The 25,707-nt window shown below is 53.1% G+C and overlaps 1 protein-coding gene across 3 annotated transcripts in view; it reads left to right on the forward strand.

Annotated features, from left to right (window-relative positions):
- ZNF512B (zinc finger protein 512B) overlaps positions 1-25,707 on the forward strand; it is a 29,739-nt gene that overhangs the window by 747 nt on the left and 3,285 nt on the right. Inside the window, 14 exon segments of one of the 3 annotated variants that reach the window (NM_001037830.4) lie at positions 3,393-3,509; positions 6,950-7,029; positions 7,767-7,895; positions 8,210-8,382; positions 8,531-8,784; positions 9,556-9,627; positions 11,397-11,531; positions 12,811-12,935; positions 15,440-15,532; positions 16,378-16,476; positions 17,123-17,410; positions 17,993-18,184; positions 23,458-23,559; positions 24,471-24,533. In NM_001037830.4, the coding sequence (NP_001032919.3) occupies positions 3,395-3,509; positions 6,950-7,029; positions 7,767-7,895; positions 8,210-8,382; positions 8,531-8,784; positions 9,556-9,627; positions 11,397-11,531; positions 12,811-12,935; positions 15,440-15,532; positions 16,378-16,476; positions 17,123-17,410; positions 17,993-18,184; positions 23,458-23,559; positions 24,471-24,533 (1,920 nt within the window). In that variant the 5' untranslated portion in view covers positions 3,393-3,394. 3 annotated transcript variants of the gene reach the window in all.

Genomic DNA, 25,707 nt, shown 5'->3' on the forward strand with positions numbered 1-25,707 from the left:
TCTGCTCACACCGGCGGTACCCGGGGCGTGGGGCCGCCCGCCACCACCCTGTGACAGCAGTGATGTGACACAGCCCCGCGGGTCACCGGGCAGAGGTGACACCGGGTGGTGGCTCTGACCGGGGCTGCTGCTGCTCACTGCTGGGATACTCTGTGTGTGTGTGTGTGTGCTTTTCCCATTTGCTTTTGTGCCTGAGGATGGCCGAGGGGGAGGGACTTGCTAATGTGCTTCAAACAGAAACTTTCAAACCATCAAAAGCTTCACCCACGCCCAGAAATAGGCACTTGGATGGAGTGCAGTGGCTGGGTGCTACTTCTGCTCCACGCGAGTGATTTCCTGCTGGAGAGCCTCGCAGGGATGTTGGGGGGGGGTCGCTGGCCAGCGGGTGTTGTTGGGTTTGGGTGATGGTGGTGATGCTGAACGGCCTCGGATGGACATCCCCTGCAGCTCACAGCCACCAGCTGTGCTCAGAGCACTGCAGAGGGGCAGGGGAGGCAGCGACATGCGTGGCTCTGTCCTGAGACCTCCACTGGCATAGGGTGGCCATCCTTACCCCCAGGGGTCACATCACCTGCCAGGCCCTTCCCTCTTGGAGATCTGCCCACGGTGGTGATTCCCCTTTCTCCCAAGGAGCTTCTCCCAATGCTCGAAAGTTTCTCTTAGTGCACAACTCAGCTCCTTTCGATGGCTGTCACCTGTGATGGCCTCCCTGCATCCCCACCGCCCCAGCAGGCCACTCACCCCACAGCTCGCTTGCCTTTTTGGCGTTACCTCCATGACACCAAGCCATCAATTAATTATTGACAATAAGTGGAGCGAATCAATGGGCGGTGTGTGCTGAGGTAGTTGCAATGTGCTGGGGCCAGGGGCACCCCAGCAGTCCCTGGTGGTCTCTGTGTGTGTGTGTGTGTGCTGCTGCTGACCTGGTCCACAGTGACTGGTAGGCGTTGGAGTGTGGAATCAGTTCCCCTTTTCCAGTTCATGCCAGATGTGCCAGCGGTCAGGCTGTGCCCAACACCTCCTCGGGAGGAGGAGTTGTGATAGAGTGAAGCTTGACCTGCAAAGATGCTGCGGCTGTCCCGGCCTCCCCCCATCCATCCCAGCACCACTCACAGCTGGGAGCTGCCAATGTCTGTTTCTCTCATCACCGGCTGCAGAATGCACCAAAACGCAATGGAAGCATGGAAAGGCACACGGCACAGGCTGTTGGCTGGTGTCAGCGGGTATGACTCAAATCAAGTGAGGAGTTTGGATATGACTGAAGACAATGGGCTGATTTCTGCTCTCTGGCTCTGGGGCAGTTCCTCTGGGATCCCCGGGGCTGTATCGATGGCCACGGAGCGGCATTTGGCTCTCGCTAGGAGATTTATTGGCTTTTATTTTTCATTTAAGCTAAAAATTAGAGGGGAGTGAAAATCAAAGCAGTGTTTGATGGGGAAAGCAAAGAAGTTTCAAACCTCCAAAACTGGCCGGAAAGGACCTCTCTGATGGGACGGATGTGTTCTGGGGAACAAGAAGCGATCAGCAGTGGCTGCAGGTCCAGGACGGGAGCGCTCAGGGGTGATGCTCAGCCGTAGGATGGAGCGTTAGGAAACGATGCTCAGCTCATCCCCTGCTCCTACTGCTGTGTGTGCACTCCTGCTGGGTGTGAACATGCAGGGTGTCATGCCCTTGCTCCCAGCGGGACCTTATGTGTTGCCCTTCACAAGTGGCACAGGAGGGGAGGGCACTGGCACATTTGTCCCCATGGACGAGCTACAGTTTGGGGAAGGATTACAGGGACCCCACTCGGTGCCCACTCCCAGAGCTCATACCCAGACAGGAGTTCAAATGAGTGGAATAAATGATTCCTGTGTTCGCCACCGAATGCCAGAGAACCTGTTGCCAAGAGTGGAATTTCTCATTTGATCTGATTAACCTTTGTGTCTGCACAAACAACCCAATATTTGTCACTGGCTGAACACTTGCTGGAGGAGTTTGCCAGCTCGTCTGGGAGCATCTGGTCTGCATGCCATGCACAGTTATGCTTTCCTGCGCGGGAAGTCTCTGTTGTTACCTCTGGAAGGACACCTCAAGGGACAGCACAGTGTCCCACGCTGTGATAGCAGTGCTGTGGGGCTGGGGGTCTGCAACCCCCTTTCCTGTGGTTTGGGTACAGGGGAGCTGCTCCCCAAGCACTGCGATCCCACTGGGCACCTGGGCAAGGGATGCTCAGGGGGCACCTCTTTGGCTTGGATTGAGCTGAATGATGCAAATGGGGTTATGTGGGAGGCATCAGAGGCTGACAAGTCACATCTGTGCTTTAAAAAACACATGCACGTGGGACAGAAGTGTTAAGCAGAGGTGAAAAGAAGGCAGCAGGTGGCACTTCCTGCAGTCACACTGCTCGTGTCTGGCTGAGCATCAGTGTCGCTTCCCTGGTACTGTCCATGCTCTTCAGGCTGGGTGTGGCCTTCCAAAAGCCCTGACACCCCCAGGGCAGGTTTGGTCCCTGCTGGGGACTGCAGGTCCCAGGCTGGGCTCTGCAGCAAGAGCTGAGTTGAGGGCTGTAGCGCTGCTGCTCATGCAGACCCTGCTCATTGGTCCCCATACCCATACTCTCTCAGCCCAGCAGTGAAATTTGTCTGCATTGCAAGAGACGTTTCCAAACCAGACAGGCTGAGCCCCTCCTGCAAGGTGCATCCCTCGTCCTGCTGCATTGTACCGGGCTGTACAGCTCACTCCAGCCAGCTGTGTTATCTCCCTTCATTCAAGTGTGAGGTTTGGGTTCGGTGTCTGAGGATACTTGAAATGAACTTGGGCAGAAGCAGCCACTCCATGGCCTTAATCCTCCTGAAGCAGAGGGGTCTCCTGCTGGCTGCTTCTGTGGGGAGCACGACCGGGCCTTCCGTGATAATTTCTGATGTTCATTATTTATAGAGAAGCCAAATTGAATTATTAATACAGAAAATTTAGATAACATTAGCAATTCTCGGTTTATAACAGTTTCCCATTAATAAGGAAAATTGGAAATTTATCACTGCATCTGTTCATTAAAACTCACTATTTTTTTTTTCCTTTTGGTGTCTTAAATGAAAGCATAGAAATAAACGAAGAGGAAAAGCCATTTACTCCTCACTTCTCTGGATGAAGCCAGCCCATAATTTTTAATAAAGTCTTTGCTGTTATACGTGGAGAGGAAACCAGCCCATCATGAAAGCAGCTTTTCAACCATGCCTATTGCATTGCTCAGCCAGAGGACAGATACTCAGAAACCTATCCCGTTTCTTCCCTTTGTGGGAATGCTTCAGCTGTCAGATTTCTAATTTCCCTCCATTCCAGCAGCTCTCCTTGCTTTTAGCACGCGTTCTTCCCAGCTCCATGTGACTTAATACATCCCCTGCTTGTTTCAGAGATGGCGGATTCCTATGCCTGTAAAGGTGGAAGGAAGACTGCAGGTTCCACCAAGCCCAGCAAAGACAGCAGGGCAGAGGCGAGGCTGAACCCGCCAGCAGAGCTCCCCAGGCTGGGTAAGGAACTGCATTTCTGTCTCTGAATGTGGACGGGGCGGAGGGGACGATCTCTCCCTGCATCTGCCTAACGAGATGGGTGTCTCTAAGTCTATTTATCATGGTGGTAGCTAAATGTTATGTGAAAGGGTGGAAAGGCTGAAATGAGTTCAGCCATCTGCTGCCTCTCGTGTCGTACCCCCTGGATGGAGCTCCTCGGGGACCTGCATGCTGTCGCTCTGATCGATGGCGGATTTCACTATTCAGGCATCTCCAGACCCAAGGAGATTTTCTCCTGTCTGCTTCTGCTGAGCAGAGAGGCTCTCAACCTCTCTGTGGGGCTCACACGTGGCTCTGATCATGGAGAGTACATGCACGCAGGGCTGGTGGCATCTTATCAGCACCTTAGAAGTAGAGCAGACTTCATTTCAGCCCTTCATTCTGATTTACGTGGACTGAAAGTGATGCAGTGGAGTGAGGAATCATGAAGGTACCTTGTTGCAATATCTGGGAAAGCACTGAGGCTGGAAACAAATATGGGCATTCCCTTTGTCAGGGCAAATAAGGCTTAATGCTGTCCCCAGCTGGCAGCTGATCAGTGAGGGCATTGAGAGGCATCTGGGCTGGGAGCTCTCATGCACTTCACTGACGTGAGGCATTACCAAAAGTTTTGAAACTTGTGGAAGTTGTAAAAAGGAGAGAAGAGCTGTCCCTAAAGCGAGCTGTGGCCATGGGCATGCTGGGCTGCTGGATAGGGGTGTGCTCTTCTGCTGCTCTGAGATCTTCTGAATTGGGGTTATTTTGAAGCATTTAGGAGAGAAAGCAGAGGGAAAAAAAAAAGGAGAGGAATAGCAGGTAATTGCTGTGTTGTGAGATTTTGAAGTTTTACAGCAAATCCCAGCTCATACAGTCCCATGATGTGCAGTAACTCCATTTCACCTGGAGGATGAGGTCCTTCCCTACGTAAACACATAGGAAAAGCACGGGTGTGCTGTGGTCTGAGCGTGCATGTAAGAGCAAGACTGAAAATGCAAGAGGCATAAAGCAGGTGTGGTGAGCAGAAACCCTCACTGCCACTCTACGAGACTTTTGGAATGAGCCCTGCAATGCTGCTCCAAAGCCTGCAGTTTGGGAGGGGTGAGCCTGCAAGATCCTCCCTGCAGCTCTGGAGCAGTGAGGCTGCCTTGCAGGGCCAGGTGGGTGGCTTTTTAGGAGTTCTTATGTTCCTTAGAGGTCGCTGCTGTGCTGTACATGAACAGCCAGCTCTTGCAGATGAGGCCTTCTGAGTTAGTGGGATTCCCGAGGGATGCAGCATCTCCAAATGATGCCTTTATGGGTACCAAAATGAAGCAAACCAGCTGGCCTGGCTTCAGAGGGCTGGAAAATAAATGAGGAAATTGTCTTGCTTGCTATTTTACCTCTGGCTGCTGGGGCCGAAGGCATGAAAATGGACAGAGCCTATGGTTTTGGCAGGGCTTCTTTAGGTAACTGGATGGCTTTCTCTTTAATCTCTCTCACTTGCTGAGAAATCCAGGGTTGGCTTCAGAGTGCCACCAGCACCACACTTGGAGCTGAGCTCTGGTTGCTCAGGAGCTGGGGCCATTGCCAACGCACTGTCCAGCCTCTTCTTCATATCTGATTTTCACCAGGAAAGGGTGTTTTATAGGTTGAGTTAGTTGAGGTTTTTCATCTCAGCTACCCTCCGCTAGCCGCTTTGGGTTTCATTTCTGGGATGCTTTTTGGCTTGGTTTTGTTATCGTAACAAATGGCTTTCATTCCCCATCCCACTCATTAAGCCCTCCCAGACCTCAGTCTGAATGCCGTGCATGAGACTCAGCATCACTTAAAGCATGACAGTTTAAGGAGCCTTGCAGCAAGCCCTCCATTCAGGTGGGTCTCTCATGGCTGTGCTGACACTCTGCACGTGTGCTGCTTGCCCCCAGAGGAAGAGTTGGCAGTGCTTTGATCGCCTTGCTTTTGACCAGGCAATTTTCATTCCTCTTGGTTGTTACTTTTGCTTCCTCCTTTTGAGCTGTGCCAACAAGTGCTTGTGCAGGCAGATGTGTACATGCCCCAGCAGGGAGCAGGGTAACAACATGGTCTGAGCTCCCAGGCCCTTCCTTTGTCCATGTGTTGGCTTTTGTACAATTGCAGCCAAGCTACGAGTCATGCTGAAATCTATGTCAGAAAATTGCCATTTCTATTTCCTGCTATTTCCATCACTTCAGCTCAACTGCCTGACCTCTATTTTCAGAAATTGCCCTGATTTGGAATGTTTCTCTTTGCAATTGTTAGCCTCTAAAAGCAGAGCACAACAGAGAGACTGAGCGGCACAGAGCACCCATGGTGTCAGGGCAGTCATGCGGCACCGTCAGCACGGCCCAGTCCTCTGGAGGATGCTGCTTGTTCTGGACTTCTTCTGAGCCAGGGGGGCGTGAGCTGGATGCCAGCACTCCAATGGTAGAGATAAACCTGAGCAGGTGTCTGGTGAGCCTGGAATTGTCGTAGTGAATAGATCCCCTGCCTGGAAGCACCTCACCGAGGCTCTCCAGACCCACGGGGTGTCTGCACAGCTGTGCTCCAGCTCGGAAGAATTAAAGTTAGTGTGTTACAATGGATTAATTTGAGAAACTTCCTCAAACTCTGCATACAAACCCTGGTGAAAGTTGTCATGGTCTTTGTTCCACTTGGCTCAGTCCCTTCCAGTTTTGAGTTAGGTGAAATTGGGACTTTGCTGTCCTTGTGAGCCTCAGTGACCAGTCTGGGACTTGGCACAGTTCAGCGTGTTTGTGCTTGGTGTGCCCTGCAGCACCGTGCTGGGAAGCTCGTGGTCTCTGTGGCTGTTTGGAAGTGGTGACATCACAGCATCTGACTGAACAGAGCAGGTTTCTGGATGGAACAGTGAGAGTCTGCTGTGAGCACACACAGCCACGGTCCCTCACAGAGGTGTCCGTCACCTCTCCTCCTGGTCTGAGCCCCTCCAGGCATTGCCTTACTTGTCCTCCACCCCCTGCCATCCCCGTTCCTGCTGCTCCCCATGGAAGTCAGTGTCCTCCTGCAGCCCCAGGGCAGCTCATCCCCACCAACCATGCAGAGTGGACAGGGGATTTCTGTGCTCAACAGCTGGCTCAGCGCACAGATTTCTTTTGCTAAATAGCATAGTTATGGGAGGATTTGCATCTGACTCAAATGGGAGTATGGCTTTCAGCTCTGCTGATAATGCTCAATGCTTTGCTTCTGCAAATGAAAGGAGAGCAGTCTGCAAACCACAGGAGAAGCTGGGCTGTGTGCAGCCACCTCCTGCACAGGTGTCTGCAGGTGCATGGACTTGGCATTCAGTTGCAGGGAAGCTGGAATTGACTTCAGAGGGGAATCTGCATCTTGGGCAGGGCAGCCCGGAGCCAGGTGGACACCATGGGGCATGCTGGGCAGAAGGTGACATGTGCTACATCTGTTTGCAGGAAATGCAACCAGTGACAAAACCGAGGGCAAGAAGAAAGGACGACCCAAGGCCGAGAACCAGGCACTGAAAGACATCCCTGTAAGAGCCCGGATGCAATCCCTTCCTCTGCCTTGCTCCCTGCACCACCCACTAGTGCCAGCCCTGCTCTGTTAAACCTTCCTTTCAGGTGGTTTAGTTTCCAGAGCAGCATTTTAATTGGCTTAGCAGGATCTTGGGCCCTGTATCCCCTCTGTGCGAGTGCACAGCATTGCTAAGTACCCTACAAAACCCTGGTGGGGAACAGTACACCCTCCAAACTCCCCTTCCCAGGGCTGTTCCCAGATGAGCTCATTTCTCTTGCAGCCACCTCAGGTCTGGCTAATGATCAGGGAGCACTGGTTGATTTATTCCCCCTAGAATCTTGCAGTTTAATTCCAGCACGCTGGCGTGGAGAACACACAGAGCAGTTTGTCGTGAGGGAATGGGCACAGTGTGATTTACCACCCGAATGAAATGTGGGGTAGTTAAATCACCCAGGCAATTTTTGGCCTGATTTATTCCCCAGCCTGGCCGGGAGCATGCTGTGTGCCTCAGGAGGCACAGCAAGGTAAATTCTCAGGGGGAACTGAGAGCCTGCAGAGCTTGCAGTGCATGGCTCTATCCCCGTGACTTTCACAGGTGAGAGGGAGCACTGAAACCATTGGGAGGGGACTGGGAGTGGACAGGGATGATCAGAAGTGCCACGTGTGCCCCTGGCCCTCTCAGAACATAGCGGTGCACCCCCAGGCACAAGGTGCTCATCGCTCAGCTGCGTCTCTCATCTCTCCTGTTCCCAGCTCCCACTGATGAACCAGTGGAAGGATGAATTCAAAGCCCACTCCAGGGTGAAATGCCCCAATTCAGGCTGCTGGCTGGAGTTCCCCAGCATTTATGGCTTGAAGTACCACTATCAGCGCTGCCAAGGGGTAAGGAGACCAGAGGGCCATGTATCCTTCCCAGTGGCCTTTTCCATTGCTATCTACAGGGTAAAGCTGCTGTCAGGCCTTATACCCTGTGAGAAACATGGGATGCATATGGGGAGGACACAGTTGGGCCAGGGACAGGCTGGAAGGTGCATACAAGTGGATCTCTTGTGATTTTGGAGGGAACGTGGACCGTCGGGAACTGTCACGAGGGGAAGGGTATTATTGCACACTGTGTCCATAACTGTCCAAAAGAAAAATCCTGGCCCTGCTGAGGTCTGACATCCACACCCACCTTTCTCTCCCTCTCCACACAGGGCGCCATCTCGGAGAAGCTGACGTACTCATGCTCGTACTGCGAAGCTGCCTTCAGTTCCAAAACCCAGCTGGAAAAACATCGTCTCTGGAATCACTTGGACCGACCAGTGCCAGCCAGCAAAACAGAAAACAAAGTGCAGAAGGCCATTGGGAAGAGCAGCGGCAAGAAAAGGTACCGGGCTGCGTCTGGGCTGTGTGGTAGTGGCATAGGGATGGCTGGAAGCCTCCATTCCCATGGTCTGGGATTAGGAGTGGGGAGAAGTGTCAGGACATTTGTCTTTCAACCCCTCTTTAAACAAGCCCTCTGTGCTTTGCCCTAGAGCTGCTGAGAGTTCAGCTTGCCCCACCATCCATCCCAAACAGGCAAAGACGGAAAAAGCCTTGTCCCAGGATCATGCTGAGAATGGTGAATGCCCGGCGGAGAGCCGGGAGAGCAAGGAGTTTCAGATCGCCGCAGCCGAGGCAATTGCAGCTGCCACCCCCACGGCAAAGTCCTCGAGTGGCAAGGATGGTGGGCAGCAGGGGGGCAGCCAGGCCTCACTGCAGGAGGAAGACCCCGAGAGGATGAAGCACAGTAAGATTAGAGCCTGGGGCTATGCTGGTTCAGGAGCCCAGGGGAGGGGGTTCCCGTGGGAAGGGTCAGGGTTGTGATCCAGTGATTGCTGCTGCAGGTTTCTGGATGTAATTAAGCCTTTTTTTTTTTTAACATCCTGCTAATTTACTCCCATGGTTTCTTGCAACAGTGAGTTCCACTGTGAGTTAAAAATGGGTTGTAGTTATGGTAGAGATATTTCTGTAGTACCGGTGGGGTTGGACATGGATTGAATTACCTGCAGCATAGCGAGCTGCCTAGTTGGCTCCTCTGTTCTGAGTGTGGCATTAAACCACGCTGAGTGACAAACATATTTTCCTTACCTGTTGGGTGTCAGGAAGCTCTATTAGCACTGTGTGGCTGGCAGGCAAGGCTGGGCTGGGCCAGGCCATGGTTACCCTTATCGTAGCATGGGTTTGCACTGCTTGCAGCTCCCAAGCAAACCAGCACCAAACACCTTAGCTTGTGAGGCTCTTGGCACTGGACGGAACCGTGGCTTCAGTCATTGAATTGGCCTTAGATATTATGACTTCTGGTTTTGTGGTGTGGGAACCAGAATCCTGTTAGTGTTCGCTGGGCTGCCTGCTGCATTCAGCATCTCCTTTATTTCATAGTGGTAAAGGCCCCTTGGGGTGATCCCTTTCCTCCTGACATGGAGTGTGTGCACAGCCCTGGCCCTGGGACAGCTGAAATCCACCTGGCAGTAAAGGTATTTGACCAAATCTCTCTCTCTGTTTCTCTCTTTTGAGTCAGGAAGGAAACAGAAAACTCCTAAGAAGTTTACGGGGGAGCAGCCGTCCATCTCGGGAACATTTGGACTAAAAGGTAATAGGGATGGATCAGCTGTGCTTTGTAGCTTCTCTCTGGGACACCTCAGGGAGAAGCTGCAGGGACATTTCAAGCCCTTTCCCCAAGAGCCCTCCCTGTGCTGGAAGTAATGTGGGAGACACCGTGCACTGAGATGTCATGGCAGAGGAACTGGTGCCTCTGACCATAGAGTTGGAAAGGAAAGGAAATGAAAGGCAGTAACATTGTTGTCATTGATACCAGCCCTGTCTGCCCTGCTTGGGAGCCTTTCCTGGAAAGTGAGGGAGGAGAGGGAAGGCCCTGGTTAAGTCTGTAACACAGAGTAAAGAGCTGCTGGCACCAGTGAGCTGTGAGGCAGGCGATCTCTGGCTTGGGATGCCACAGTATTGCCAGTGGAGCTGAGAAGGATTTCTGCTGAGTAGAATGGTGACGCATTCATCTCTCAGACTGTCTGCAGTGCTGGTCGCCCACGTTACAGAAAATGAATTCAAGGGGGAAGAGATGCGTTACTGGGCTCTTTTCTGAGAAGAGACTCAGAATTTGGCTGCTTCAGCTTGACGAAGCAAGAGTGAGTGGGATTGTGGTCGTGCTCCATCAGCACACCCAGCTGGGTATGGAGGGAGGAAACCTGGAACACCCCCAGCTTGAAAGCAACTGGATTCGTGTTGGCTATGAAACTCATTCAACCGAGGAAATAAAACATGCGTTTCCAGGCACTGGAGGAGGCAGCACCTTCCAGTACAAGTCCTGAGGGAGAAGCGCTAATGGCTTTGAAGGAATTAAACCCACTTACAAAGAGCAGATAGGATGTGGTCTCTGTGATTTCCTGTCCTCTGGCTCCTGGGAAGTCTGGGGTTGTTTCCCTTAACTTCCCCGCAGAGGCACTGCCACAGGCTGAAACGTCTGCTGTGGGTTCCTTGTGAATAAGCCCGTTCCCCCATGGCCTACTGCCTCAAATGGAAACTGAAATAGGGCAGGCATTTCCCAGTGTCCCTGTGGTTCAACATACCATATGTAACACAACAAAGCTTGTTCCCTGGGGTCAAGGGTGCCACTAGGGTCATGGGGTGCTGTTTCTGCATGTATGGAGAGCCCTGCTTTTGAGTCCCTCTCCCAGCTCATTCTTTCAGAGCCCTTTCTGGTTTGCAGGCAGCTCAGTGATGGTTGCCATCAGCCAAGGGGACTGTGCACCTGTTGCCAGGTCAGCTCTCCTCCCCTTTTGTCCTTCCTCACCTTCCCAGAAGCCAGCAGGACCAGGAGGGACCTGTGTCCATCATGACAGTTGTGTAGAGAGCCAATAGTGAGAGGTCCTGTGGGATCTGATGTCTGGGAACCCAGTTTGTCCAGTTTTCTAAAAGGAATCCTCATTCTTTGGAGGAAGCGTGAAGCCTTTCCAGTGCGAGTTCACCAGCAGGAGCATCCCTTTTATATCTTGAACTTGCTATTCAATTGCCTCTTTTGGTTTCTTGCAGAATGCCCTTTTGCCTTCTCTACAGAATGTCTTCTTCCCAGTCTCCCTTGCCAGAAGCAGCCTACCTGCTTTGCCATGGTGTTTCTGTAGTTCCTAAATTGTGAGGATTGAGGGAAATGATTCTTTCAATTTACAAAGCACCGCAAGCTAGTTATAACATTGTGATAACTGCAGACGTGGTCCTACACATACAGCCTTGGCAGACCTACACCTATCTCATTGTTCCTATGTCAGAAGTGGAGGTATTTTTCCTGCTACTTGTAAGTTGGTTGATGCTATTAAAGTAAGTGTTGAACAAAGTCCCTTCTCTCTACAGGTCTTGTCAAAGCAGAGGACAAGGCGAAAGCACATCGAGCCAAGAAGCTGGAGGGGAGCACCAACATGGAGGAGCTGAAAAAGAAACCTCCAGGAGCTGGTGTGAAGAAGGAAGCAGCTGTGCACCTACCAGCAGGTAAGGCCGGTGGAGGCAGAGCAGAGGCAGCAGCTCTGCATGCAGCCTGGCTGCTTGGCAGCTCGGTCCTGTGCTCTGCACTGAGCCTGAATGGTCCCCACCTGCACAGCTTGTGATCTCTGCATCCCTCCTGGTCCGGCAGTCTCTGTGCTGGATGAGTTTTCTTGCAGGTTTGTGAGCAAAAGCAGGAGCTAAATCCAGCACAAGACTACAAATAGGAGCAGACAGTTCCTGCCCTTTTGAGGTGTAGCAGACTGACCATAAAGTCACAGCTGACATCCGGAAAGGGGTCACTGTGAGGATAGATGGGTTCGCTGTAAGTGCTGGGAGTTAGCAGCCAGATCCTGGTTCCACCTGGCTTCAGCGTGACCACAGTTCAGAGCAGCTCCTGGGATGCTGGCATTTTTGTAACTTCATGAACAGTGCCAACATATAACTATGACTGTTGTCCTGGAGCCTTCAGGGTACAGCCTACAACCTAGCACAGGCTGACTTTCCCTGGGAGCTCTGACGGCAGGAGGAACACAGGATGTGCAAGATGAATACAGCTGCAGTACCTTGCATTGGTTTCAAATTCAAATAAACGACTCTGTGATCTCACAGCCATGCGAAAGCATCCAAATAAACTGACTTGGCAGATTTTATTCAGACTGGGCTTCCCTTGCAGGAAACCCAGCACTGTTCTGCTGAGAACACGGCATGAACTCTGGATCTGGGGGCAGGTTTTGGCCGCAGGTATCTTTTATTGTAGGTGTTTTTAAGCTGGACCTGGCCGTTCAAATAAACACATGCCTGGAAGACAGCACTCCCCTGGCTGCCTGTGTGTCTGCCGGGAGGAGAAATGCCAGAGAAGCTTTCCAGGCACACATCTGAATGGAGCTGAGGCGCTCACTTTTGCTTCGCTTCACTAATTGTTTTATTTGGCAAGAGGGAGTTACTCTGAGCAGGGCAAGTTCAGGTGATGAGGGGCACTGTAACTCCCAGTATGCAGAATACCAGCAGGAGCTGGAAATGTGAAATACCACGAAATGCCAGCAGGTCGGGTGACCCCACATCGGTGACCCATTGGCCCTGTTTGCTGCAGGAGCAGTGGGACAGGCATGGTTCACACGTGCATGATTTGTGTCTAGCTTTGGTTTGGCCTGTGCATATAAAAATATCTTTTAAACATCACAAACTTCCCTGCTTTGGTGCCTTTTAACATGACCAACCAAGGCTTATGAAAGGGGTGCTCTCTGCTTGTCTCTGGGTGTCACACCTCCCTCCTCTCTCTCACCAGCAAATCCCGAGGACCAGTGGCAGCGGGAGATCAGTGAGAAGGGAGAAGTTGCCTGTCCAACCTGCAGCGTTATAACCAGGAAAACCGTCGTTGGGCTCAAAAAACATATGGATGTGTGCCAGAAAGTAAGAGCTTGCCATACTCGGTCACACAGATCTGGATTTCGGAGGGGATTGGCTGTGTGCATGCGCTGCTTTTAAATGCATATTGGTATTTCTAAAACCAGTTCTGGGCTGTGGCTGATAGAGCACTTGCTAGTCGTCTTCAGAGAGCTGGCTGCCTCACTTTGATATGAATTCACAGGGGGATATGGACACCTAATTCTCATCAATTCAGAATCCCTTTGTGGTCTTGGCCCCTTGTTGCCATATCTCCAGCAGAGTTGGGTATTTCTAGTAGCTAAATGAATAGTTTCAAGGCTGGAGGGATTGTTGGGGTTGTCTCTAATCTGGCCTCCTACAGAGCCCTGGCTGCAGGATTTCACTCTGTGCCATGCCTTGCATCAGGCCAGATAAATTGTGGTTGAATGAGAGCATGTCTCAGTGAGATACCAAGCCTGGGTGTGCTCGGGCAGACTGTCAGGATGCAGGAGTTCAGTAATGGTGTAGTGAAAAATTGTCTCTCCGCCACACCACCATCCATCAGAGCAAAGGATTACGTCTTCATCCGTCACCTGGTGTGGTGCAGAGCCATTGCCACAGAAAGCCAACATGGGATCAATGCCTCCCACTTCGAAAATACTTTACTCAGCTTTGATTCCACATTCATTTTCTGTAAATGCTTCCTCAGCCTGTGCCTCACTATTTATATGGCAGTGAGAGGCTATTATCCCTTCCAAACCATGCATTACGTTGATGCTGGGCAGCGTCCTGCCTCTGCTAGCAATGTCCTGGCTTCCGTGGAGTGGGGATCTTGGCCATTTTATCTCCTATCTCTGTGCTTTCCAAGCATCTCCCTAGCCAGGCAGGCTCCGTGTGGGCTGCAAGGCCAGCCAGCCTGCCGAATGCAGATCTGTGAGAGCCGTCAGGCCTGTCTTCCCCTCTATAAATAGGCCTGTGGGTGTTCAGCCAAGGAACTGGGGCTTGCACAGCCTGCCAAGCTTACGGCAAAGTGGAATAACAATGGCCTTCAGAGCCAGACCTACCCAAGAGGGCATACCTGTGCTCTGGCTGCGAGAACAGACACACGGTAGATGTGCAGGCTCCTGCTGTAGGAATGGCTGTGCTGCTCCTTTTTCCCATGAGGCACAATCACTCCTGAGGTAACTGTCACTCAAGGAGTTGGGGTGCTTCACAGCATCCCTGCCAGAGCAGTCCGTGGCCCAACAAGGACATTCCCCATGTGTGGCTGCAGTTCCACCTCCCAGCAGCATCTCTGCAATGAGCCAATGGCATAGCTGTGTCTTGAGCTACTCCCATCAGAAATGAGTCTGGAATGCAGGCTCCTTCTCCATTTGTTGTCCGCTGTAATATTAGATTGAAGTATTTCTTAGCTGGAGTCTGCCTTCTTTCCTTAGATTTTGGAAAGGAAATAAGGGATAGGAAAGGAAGGGTTGCAATATGGTTGCACCCAAAGGAGTTGAGGGCAGGTATATCCTGCCAGCATCCCATGTGAAAGAGTTTATTAAGATATGAACGTACTGTGTTCTTCAGTGTTAACCAGAGCAGTAAACCCTGCAATGGCTGGTGCTGGCATCTGGTGAGTTAAGGCTCTTTTAGCACTGACCTTGTTCGGATTGGTGATGCGGTCTGGAACAAGATTAACCCATCAGAGCAGAGGTGCATGTGAGTCATTTCCAGTTGGCTGCTGCGAGGTTTCATTTTCAAGAGCTCCAGGATGAGGAGGGATTTGCAGCTCCGTCTGCGTTCCCCTTCAGCTTCTAGGCCAGGTTTGAGTGAATGGACTGTGCTGAAGGTGGAGCATCCTCCAGGCAGGAAGAGCAGAAACAGCCACAGCCATCCCAATGCAGTCTCCCTGCTGAGACATCCTGTCTCTTAGAGCTCAGAGCATTCCCCTCTTGAGTCAATAAATTCTTGTACTTGCCCCAGCAAAAGTCATCACCCGCTTACTCACTTTCCAAGTTCCCCTTCTGCATCAGTGTGTGCATCATTCAGGAGACCAAGCTGGGTCAAACAGCAGAGTAACATGAGAAGTGTCTGCGTGACTGTGTCCTGCAGCGTCTTAATTCTAAACAGCTCAGACACCCAGAAAGCACACCATACACCAGCATCTGTCATGGTTAATAGGGCTGCAGAAGAAGAGGCCTTTCACATGTCAGTAGATCAAAGCTGCTTCTCTGTCCTCACCCTCTCACAGGAAGACCAAGACCCCAGGTCCAGATGCTTCCAGCCAGTGGGGTTTAAATCTACGTGCAAAACTGAATGTTTTCCAAAAATTGGGGCACATGGGTTTGATAACAGTGTCCAAATTACAGAGAGATCCAGGCCAACAAAGAGAAAGCTGAACTGCAGGCTCAAACTGGGTGGGGGGACGGGGTGCTGAGTTGTCTGCTGGGTCCCACCACTGGTATTGGTGCAGCAACGGCTGCCCATGGGGCTCACTGATGAGCAACCCTTGGAGAACTGAAGGTGTCGGGGCCTCCGTGGTGATTTGCCTCTGATTCCTTCAGCTGCAGGATGCCTTGAAGTGTCAACACTGCAAAAAGCAGTTCAAGTCCAAAGCTGGGCTGAATTACCACACCATGGCTGAACACGTCAGCAAGGTAAGAGAGCTGGGCAGCTCTCATCTCACACCTCATTTCTCCTCTCTCCCCAAAAATGCCGATGCAGAAGAAGAAGCAATCAACTGTCCACTTCCCTTCGTCTTTACAAAGGAGGGATTCACAACACCATCTCTGCAGTGTCCTGCATGCTGCTTAGTCCAAGTGATAGCCTTACCCTTGCTAAGCAAAGCCATTCATTCCCAGGCAGCTGGTTAGGCTCATGTTGTTCCCTGGGAATAGAGCAGAGAACTGGAAAAATAAGACAGGAATTCAAATCCCAGAACGGGGGAAGATTCAGAGTATGGTGAGGTGGATTTTGAGTGGCAAAGCTCTGCCTCCAAAACTGTGCCTACACACCCAGCACTGATGGGTTCTGCTTTGCACAAATCTCAAAATCCAATGTTTTGCTCTCCAGCATCTACATGAGAAACAGCAACAAAATTGGTTGTGAACAAAGTCTGGCAGGCAGCTATTTTGGTGCTGTGCTTAACAAGCCAGTGGCGTCTGCCTGTGAGATACCAGGGCAAGGCATAACCGTATTTCTACATGTCCCATGCTTACCAGTTGTGACTTGTCTTTTACCTGTGCATTCATCTCCTGCTCTTTAGCCTGGCTGGTGCATTCTCTGTGCAGGAACTGCTCATGCATTTCTCAGTTAACCCTTTCAGTGCAAACACAGGGGATGCATGAGCAAATCTGGTGTTGAACAGCAAAGGCTCAAAGCAGTGGGAGACCCAGCGCGAGGTTCACAGCTGCGGTGAGGCAGGGCTGTACCACCCACTCCTGGCACAGAGGACATGAGTAAATGGTTGACTCTGTTGCTTCTGTTACTTCCTTGTTTCCAGCCTGTTCCTGTGGAAACCGCTGCCCTTGGTGAACAGGAAGAGCGGGAAAGGCTGAGGAAAGTGCTAAAGCAGATGGGAAAACTGAAATGCCCCAATGAGGTATAAGAACGATTCCTGTTTCTTGTTCTGTGAGAAGGTGGAAGGAGCGAGTCCCAGTGCAGGGGGGACGTCTGTCCTCTGGGCATCCTTTGCTGTGCTCTCGACTTTGCACACCATTCTGTCTTAGCTCAGCTGTCCCTGTCCCCGTCCCCATCCCCATCCCTCTGGCTCCCAGTAGGAGGATGGCAGCAGGGCGGGTTGAGGAGCATTGAAAACCCAGCAAGGGGCACAGGGCTGCTGGTGGTGTCCTGGGCACAGTGTAAAAACCAACCGAACAGCACCAAAATGGTGACAAGGCGGTTGCAGACAAGTCACGAACAGGTAACGGGGGCGTGTGGCTGAGGTTTGTCTCTGCAGCTGGTTTGCTCTCTGCGTAGCATACATGGCAATGCCTGCCCGCCACTCGCTGCTCCCCGCCCGCCGTCTGTCTGTCTGTGTGGGGAGCCCTGTCTGTGTGTCAGAGCAGGGCAGGTAGCACAGGGCGCTGGGACTGCTCCCTCTGCCTCTCCGTGTCACTGGGGCTGGTGATCCCCTGTGTCTCAGAGGGCTTTGCGGAGCAGGACGTGTCCCAGCCATGCCCAGATCGATGGCACCGTGACCGCTTTGCCACAGCCTTCCCTCACCCCTCTTCACTCCACCTCTGCAGGGCTGTGCAGCCAACTTCTCCAGCCTGATGGGCTACCAGTACCACCAGAAGCGCTGTGGGAAGCAGCTCGCCGAGGCTGATAAACCTGTCTTCAGCTGCCCACACTGCGGGAAGAAGTACAAATCCAAGGCTGGCCACGATTACCATGTACGGTCAGAACACCCGGCCTCGGTGAGCCCTCCGGACACCTCCACCACCCAAGAAGTGGGGCCATCCCTCCCTGGGGGTGACTGCAGAGCTGCAGAGCCTGTGGGCAGGAGCGAGCCGGGCAGAGCCGGGCCAGGCAAGGCAGGTGCAGACGTCAGACTGATGTTGTTCATTCTCCATTCGCATTACAGCGCGTGTGTTGTACCATGTGGTGTAGGCAGGGAGCAACAGCCCTCCCTGACCCTCCAAGAAAGCAGGGAGCTGTTTTTAAGCAAGGGGAGAGGCTGGCAATTCCTCTGTCCTCCAGCCAGCCCTCCATCCATGATTGCAAAACAAAGTGTCCTCAAGGCCAGCTGCTCACAAGCCCTGGGGTGGCAGGATCCATCCCTGGGGAGCATCCTTTTCTGTTCTGTTGATCCCTGCTGGCAGTGTGTCTGACTTTGATAACCCTGTAACTAATAAATGGGGATGTTTGTATACATGAGGAGGGTGAAAGTATGGAGGGATGCCATCAGCCCAGTGCTTGGGCTGAGTGACCGTGGGGGGAGGCAGTTGTGTGTGTGCCTGTGTGTGCCTGTGGTCCCCAGCTTGGGGTGCTGGTGTTTCTGCAGCCCTCACCGGCACACAGCAGGTTGGCAAACACATAACCTGAACCTGAACGTCCGCATCCCAGGACTGGAGCTCACCTCTTCTCCCCAGCTCATAGCAATGTCTCTTTTGCAGCCGCCAGAGGAGCCAGAGGTGAAGCCAGAGCCCACCCCCGTAGAGGATTTTGAAAGGACCCCGAGCGGCCGCATCCGTCGCACATCGGCTCAAGTGGCCGTCTTCCACCTTCAGGAGATAGCAGAGGATGAGCTCGCCAGGGACTGGACCAAGAGGAGGATGAAGGACGACCTGGTACCCGAAACTAAGCGGGTAGGAGGATTTGCTTTCTCCTTGTTTCAGGCTAGCTGTACGCAGAGATCCTGGAAGGGCAGCGTGGCCCCAGGTGGCTGAGCCCTCACATGTCTCATATGCTGTGTATTCAGTGAATTAGCAGTGATGGTAAACGTGTTGCTGAACAGCCCACCTAGCAGTGGGAGTGCCATTTCACTACTGCAGCCTGTCGTGCTCTGTCCTGGAGCGTGTGCTCTTGGCACATAGTCCTGCAGAGGCACTGAGCTCACTGACATGCAGCAGGCAGGCAGGAAAATAGCACACAAACAAACTGGCATCATTCTTATGTGCCTTGGCATCTCCGTGAGGTGCCCAGCTTGGAGAAGGATCAGGCCGTGGTGCCACCACCCGTCCTGGAGCAGAACTGGAAGGTTTAGAGCTAGTGCTCGTTGAACACTTTTGATTTCCCCAATGTGTTTCCAGATGACTTCAGCTGTAATGCATTTACAGCATAAAAATAACCAAGCCCAAAGGAGCTGTTTCATTTAAAATGCTCTGCAGTCCTCGGGGAGGAGAGGTGTTGCGCTGTGTTTCCCCCCTTCATGCATTCTTCTTTTCCTCCTTCCTCTTGACTTTGGGTATTGGACACCAGACCTGTGTGTGAGTGTACAGAGACATCGGAAGGGTTTCAGCTCCTGGCACAGCTGCACCATGACATTCCCTTTGTGCTTTTTATGAGACGTTTCATGTGTTCAGAGTCTGATTGTTTAACGTGAGCCCCACATCAGTGCTAAGAAAACAGCACGCAGGGAGGATGGTGGAAGCAGACTGGGGTTGAAGACAAGAGAGAGGGGAGTTGGACCAGATCCCAGGTGGCAAACAAGGCTCTTGGTCTGGAGGAGTGAGACCCTGAGCCCTGCATGTGCTGCTGTCCCTGCTGTCCCCAGCTGTGCCAGGCTTGTGTTGCACAGACAAATTTGAGGTCAGTGCAGGGAGCAAATGCGTGTGTAGCTGTGAGTGTCTGTCTCTGGGCATGTCTTGCAGTGGCTGTCACGTTTCCTTGACAACACTCTCAAATATCAGCTGCTCAGTCTGTGCCATCTTTTCTTGAGGCGCAGTGCTGGGGGAGGTGGGAGACGGTGGGAGCTCTGCTGGGTCCAGCACTGCCGAGTAGTGCCTTGCATCGCTCAGGACCAGCTTGTGCTTAAAAGGTACTTCATTTAAGTGTATGGAAAAACATCCCAGCATCCCAAATATAGCCCCAAAATAGCCGTTTCCTCAGGATCAGCTTCAGCCGTGCTGGCAGAACTGTTCTGCCGTGGGTCCAGCCCTGGGCTGCACAGGAGCAGAGGGCAGCATCCTTATATCCCTGTATCCCTCTGCATTGCTCCAGCACTGCTGCTGAGCACAAGTCATGGCGGTCCCTCTGAGGGAGCTGACAACCCAGAGCCACACTGGGGCTGCAGAAAGGCACATGCAGGCTTACCATACCAGGGCAGATGGTTCCCAGCACACCGCCAGCCCTTCTTCCCGTGGGCTGTTTCACCCAGGGAGAGGTGAGATGTTGGGGGCCAGCAGCAGATTGCAGCTGCACCTATGCCATCTCTGCAAGATCTGCAGCGTCCCAGAGGGATCGATGCTTCCCAGCTCCAGGCAGCACCCAGTGATGGTTGGATGTGCCCGGGCTGCTCGCCGTTTGCTTCAGAGCTCTGTCCCCAAGTTCCCAGTGACCCACTGCCACCCTCATGCCACAGCCGGTCCTGGCCGGGGAGGGATTGCGGCTCTGGATCCCGTTGGTGGCCCATGGTGAGATGCATTTGCCTTTTCCCAGGAGGGTGAATTCCTTCGCACCAAAGCAATGGCATCAGAATAAACGATTGCTGCTCGGATCCCAGGCCCTGCAATGCCTTCATTCTGCACTAACCAAATCCAGCACTTCTAAATATACACTGGAGTCTTATTTTCTCGCGCTGATCTTTATTTGCCTCTGGATAAGCTGAAACAGATGGGGCATTTCACAACGGCCGCTTGCTGAGGATGTCAGATGGGGAAGGACACACCCCTGCTGCTTTTCTGGGAAAAATCCCCTTTCAGAAGCTCCATGAAGACGTTGCCGATCCTCCAAGTCTCCTCTGGCCTTTGCTGGAGCCATCACCTATCCACTGTAAGGCTCAACCCTGCCCCAGCGCTGCTGCTGGACCATTCCAGCTTTGGACAGGAGGAGTGAGAGATTGGGAGGTACCACCTGGGCTGGGCTCTGCAATCTCTGTCTGCACGGGAATGCCCTGACCCTTTTTGGAGGCTGGCTTCAGAAAAGCAGTCCCATAGAGGAGAGGTGAGATGGGAGAAAACACTGTGGAAACCCACTAGGTGGTGGTTTGATGCTTGCTCTGCAGCCCTGTGAAGCAGCTGGTGCTCTCAGAGGTTTTTAGGGGAAGGATGTCCTTTTGCCACAACGAGCTCTGGCCCTATACCCTGCTCCTTTTTGGACTCTTTAGGGAACAGTTTGCTTTTGTGCTTGCTCCTGGAGAGAACTGCCTGCCTGCTCTACTCAAGCTGCTTTAGGCTGCCGGGTTAATGAGTTATTAATTGGTGACAGCTCCAGGTGGGGTGCCTCATTTCTGGTTGCAGCAAGAAGGGAAGTTCTGGTCCCAGCTGAGCTCTGTGCCAGAGCTGTCGGGTTCGTGTGGCGGAGGGTGGAGGGGGAACGGACACAGCCACCCCATCCCCAGCCTTTGGGGTCTGCTCATGGCATGGGGTCTGCATGGCACTGTGGTGCCAGGCTGCTCTCACACGTGGCCAGGCAGGCCTGGGCTGTGAGTGCTGGCAGAGTCAGCGCTCTCAGCAGAGGGCTGGTGTAGGCCAGTTTGAAAGCTGGAGGGCAAAAGTCATCTGTGGGCTTGAGTCTTTAAGAAAGCCCCATACTGGAACCAGAATACATTCTAGACCAGAAAATTCTGGCTGAGGTCCGTCTCCCAACACAATGGCTCTGCAGTCCCCACAGAAGTCCTGGAGCTAGGCTGAGCCCTGCAAGCTCATCTCACTGGTGGGCTGAGCCAGATCCCAGTGCAGGCTCGGGTGAGGACCACATGGGGACCCGTCCTTCCTCCCTGCCCTCTCTCTCGAGCCCTGGCTGGGTGGCAGAGCTGCGCTGTGCACTGCAGCAACTTCCAGCCCACCGGCGGCCGTGCTCTGGCTTTGCCTCTAGGATGGAATGAGCTGTGGTTTTCATGGGGCAGGAGCACGGGGCAATGCGAGGGGCTGGGGACCCCGTGCTGCGGCAGGTCTGTTGGAGGGGAAGATGTTGGCTGGGGCCGAGGCAGAACACATGGTTCTCATTTGTTGCAATGTATTTTGGGGAAGGGGAGAGCTGTCTAGGGAGCAGAGAGGATGGAAATACGAAAGTTAATTAAATAAAACTGTCAGTCAAAGAGAACGAGCCTTCCCACCCTAGCATCCTTCAACTGTTCAGGGGAGATGGGCCGTGGCCAAAACCAGTTGTAGTCGTTTAATGATTTGGCCATGAAGATTTTCACTTACAGGCTGTTTGAGGAAAATAAATGGTAGAAAATAAAATATTCCATGCCTGGGGCTCCTTCTTAATAGAGACATAAAGATGGCTTTGACATTCCCAGAACCGCAGCGCCCCGGGAAGACATGGGATTTGCATGTTATTGTGCAGTGCCTGTTGGAGCGGAGCGGGGAGGGATTCTTCTCTGCAGTGGGATCCGGAGCAGCGGAATCCACATCTCTGAGCATCCCCCCCACCTCCTCCTTGGGGACACGTGGAGGGAGAGGTTGTTGCTGGGGCTGTGTGCGGTTACCGTTAATGTTTGCTCATTCATGGGATTGATTGGCTTTTAATTAAGGAGGCCGGCTGGCATGGCAGCTCTCAGCATCAATGACAAAAAGAGAGCCCTGTGTTCTCCCCCGGAGGTGGCATCGCCTTCCCCGAGTGGTTGACGAGCACCATCCCAGCGCTTCAAAGAGCTCTGCTGGCATCCTCATGGCTGCAGAGCATGACAGAACCGCAGCACACCAGGCCTTGGGGCATATTTCCACATCCAGCCTTACTAATGTCCCTACCGCCATTTCACAAGTCCCTTCGCCCCTTCTCCCTTCCCTGGCTGCGTGCCGACGTGAGGGCAGAGGGGACCTCCTGGGTTGATGTGACAATATCTGCAGCCAGCCCTCCCCATCCCCATCACCTCAGGCTCAGTGGCGAGGAGGAGGAGGTTTTGGAGCGGCACGCTCAGGGCTGACCCAGCTGGACAAAGGCAAGTCTGCTGCTTATCAGCACATCCGGGAGAAGTCACAACTGGGAAAGAAATACAGCCAGCCACCTCCTTGCACTGTCAGGAATGGGAGTGCAGAGTTCGACGTGCACACTTGGATAAAACTGCATGGGTTTGCACTTCTCTGCAAGCATGGTTTGTGCACGTCTCCCCTCTGGAGAGCAGAGATATATCAGCGTGCCAGTAGAGCTGCACGGCCCTAAAGCTGCTCGGGTACCTGCACCCACTCATCGCGACCTGTAGGCTCACCCTGCCATGCTCTGCCACCAAGCAAGCTGGGAGTTGAGGACATGATCAGCATCCCTGCAGAGCTCCTGTTGGCACACACATGGCCGAGGGCAGCTCTGTGCTGCAGACCTGACGGAGTACAGGTAGGGCCATGCGCCACAGCAGGCATTGGGCATGAGGTGCTGCAGCTGCTCCTGCATGTGCTGAACATGCAGAAACAGAGTGGGAAGGGCCAGCCTGCTGTGCTAAACCTTCAAGTCACTAATAAAGTAGTAATTAAAAGCACTTGGGAAGAGCTGCCCTGCCAGGAGAGGCAGAGACACAAGAGCCTTTCATTGTTTAATAGGCTCTGCTCATTAATGGGTGGAAGGCAGCCATGGAGGCTCTTCAAACTTGGCATCATCCCCTCTGCCCAGTGTGCGGGGCTGTTTGTTCTGTGGGTTATGAAACATGGCTGAAGGGCAGCTGTGACACAGGGCACCAATAGCACAGGGCCTGGCCCCATGCAGCGATGGGATATGTGCCCAGGGAGCAGGAGCACCAGAGACTTGTGTCACACACGGGGGTGGCCACAGTTCTTGCCCTGCTGTTCCTGCTGTCCTGTCCCTTCACTGGTGGAAGGAGAGCCACTCCCAGGGGGGTGACATCCTGTAGGGCAGCTTCCCAATGCATTTTCGGCCCCACTTCACTTCCGTGGTGGGGGCAAAACTCATTTGGTTTTGCCCAAGGACTCCACCAAGGATGGGACCGGTGCGTGCCGCTCCAGTAATCATCTCCCATTGTTTGCAGCTCAACTACACCCGGCCGGGGCTTCCAAAGCTGAATCCAAGGCTGCTGGAAAGTTGGAAGAATGAAGTGAAGGAGAAGGGCCACATCAACTGTCCCAACAATGTGAGCACCTTTTCTCTTCTCTGGGCCAGTCTGGTTTTGCTCTGCAGGAGGCAGGGGGAGTGTGGGGGGCAAAAACCCACCAGTGCCAGGTTCTGGTGTGTCAGTGCTCAGCCCCTGGCACTGGGGTCAGGCTGCACCATGTGCTTCAGGCTCTGGAGCTGCTTGTGGGGAGCTCCCAGCACCAGCTCTGCCCGAAGGCTGCACAATCTGTGCTAAGCCTTTTTGTGCACGGAACCTGCTTTTCCCAGAGCAGAGCTGGGGCTGGTTTTAAGTCTTTTTATATGTTCTTTTTTTCTTTTTTTTTTTTCTTTTTGTGAAGTGCTGGGATAGGCAAAGGCCTCCAGGACATGGTGTGTGTGCTCCATCTCGCTGTAAAGCACAGCCTTGGCCTGAGCTCGCAGGGAGATGAACTCCACCCTCGTGCTGGGCCATTGATTTATAATCTGAAACAAAGCCTTGGTAATGGGAAATTTGAACGGAGCTGTTACCGCAGGGCCGGGGGAGACACGCTGCCTAATGAATGTCATACACAGGCACTTTGAAAAGACGTTGCTCAGAAACTGGTCATGCTGCTGCCCGGGTGATTTCTCTCCTCCATTAAGTGTCTGCTGTGGCTCCAAGAACTCCTGTAGCCCAGCGGGACCTCCTGACTGCTCCCAAATGTACGTTTGCCACGGAGACATTTAAAGGAGACATTTTTCAGCCTGTTGCAGTAGGATGTGGCCACATGACTCCCATTAGCACTAATAGGAAACGTGTGACCGGAGCCCTGGGCTCCTCGCAGAGCATTAACCTCATGCTGCTCAGCCCGGACCTGTGGCCTTGTTGGCACAGCAGGCTCCTGGACGCAGGATGGAGGAAGGCACAGAGATGAGGGATCGTGGCAAACCCTCCTCTCTTTGTTTCCACAGTGCTGTGAAGCCATTTACTCCAGCGTCTCGGGGTTGAAAGCTCACCTGGCCAACTGCAACAAGGTAGGCTCCTCATTTCACAGCTCTCTCGGTGGTGGGGTTGGTTTTGTCCTTCCGTGCCCACAGCTCATCTGGGAGCAGCATTCCTAGGGACGTTGACATGGGTTAAAGGACTGTGACCACATTCCTGTGGCTTCCAGCCAGCGCCGGGAGGGGTGGAAGCCGCCTGCGATGCCCTGGCTGAAGGCAGGGCATGAGCTCTGCAGAGAGGGCTGGCCGGGTGACGTGCTGCCATCAACATGTCACTGCTCAGCTGTGGCACTGCTGCAGCCAGAGCCCAGCACCGTCCTGGGCAGGATCACACCCACAGCCATGGTGTCATGTCCTGCCTGGCAGAAGTCACGGAGAGGACTTAGCCAGAACCTGAGCCTTGGAGGAGAGCTGTCTCTTGTGCAAACCCCAGAACAATGCACAGCAGCCCCTGCACAGCTCCTGCAGCCCCCAGCTCGTCTGTGGCCGGGGCCAGCACCTGGCATGGGGCTCCGGTTGCCTGCAGCCACTGCGGGAGGAGGGCTCAGCATAGGGAACTGGATAAGAGCTCATAAAGCTTTATACCCTGAAACATTTCCAGCTGCAGCTTCCATTGAATGTAGCTTCCAGGAGGCAGCTCCAATAAATACCCCATCGTTATTAAAAACACAAACTGCCGCGCTCCTCCAGCGCTAGCTGGAACATCAGCCCCTAATGAGATCATTTAGAAAGTGGGCTGCAGAGATCCGGCAGGAGAAGCAGTATTCATCCAGGATAAAAGTGCAAGCTCAGGAGGCTGCAGCAGTTCCTTTGCTGGCATGCAGAACCAGCAAATGGTTTCTGGGAGAAAATGGAGCCTTTTTGCAGCTGCCATTGCTGTCACAGCTCCGGTGCTGTACGCAGAAAGCAGCCAGCAGTTGGAAGAACGTTTGCTGTAAACATACAGCTGCGCCACGCAGGTCAGGTTAGCCTGGCATAGCCCACAGCACAGCCGTGTGCTGGGCACTAAGAGTGGAGGAGGCTCTCAGGCACTGCCCCACCCTCAGTGGGGATCGATGGGCTGAGATTATTTTTACATGAGGATTTGTGGGGCCAGGCTGCCCGCATCCTGCCTGTGTCCCAAAAGGGAGCCCTGTCCAGCTGCTGATTTACGGCGCAGAGCCAGCTATGGGGAAATTCCCACCGAGTGGATATATTGCCTGGAGAG

Source organism: Gallus gallus, chromosome 20, assembly GCF_016699485.2.
Source record: "Gallus gallus isolate bGalGal1 chromosome 20, bGalGal1.mat.broiler.GRCg7b, whole genome shotgun sequence".
NCBI classification, from domain to species: Eukaryota; Metazoa; Chordata; class Aves; order Galliformes; family Phasianidae; genus Gallus; species Gallus gallus.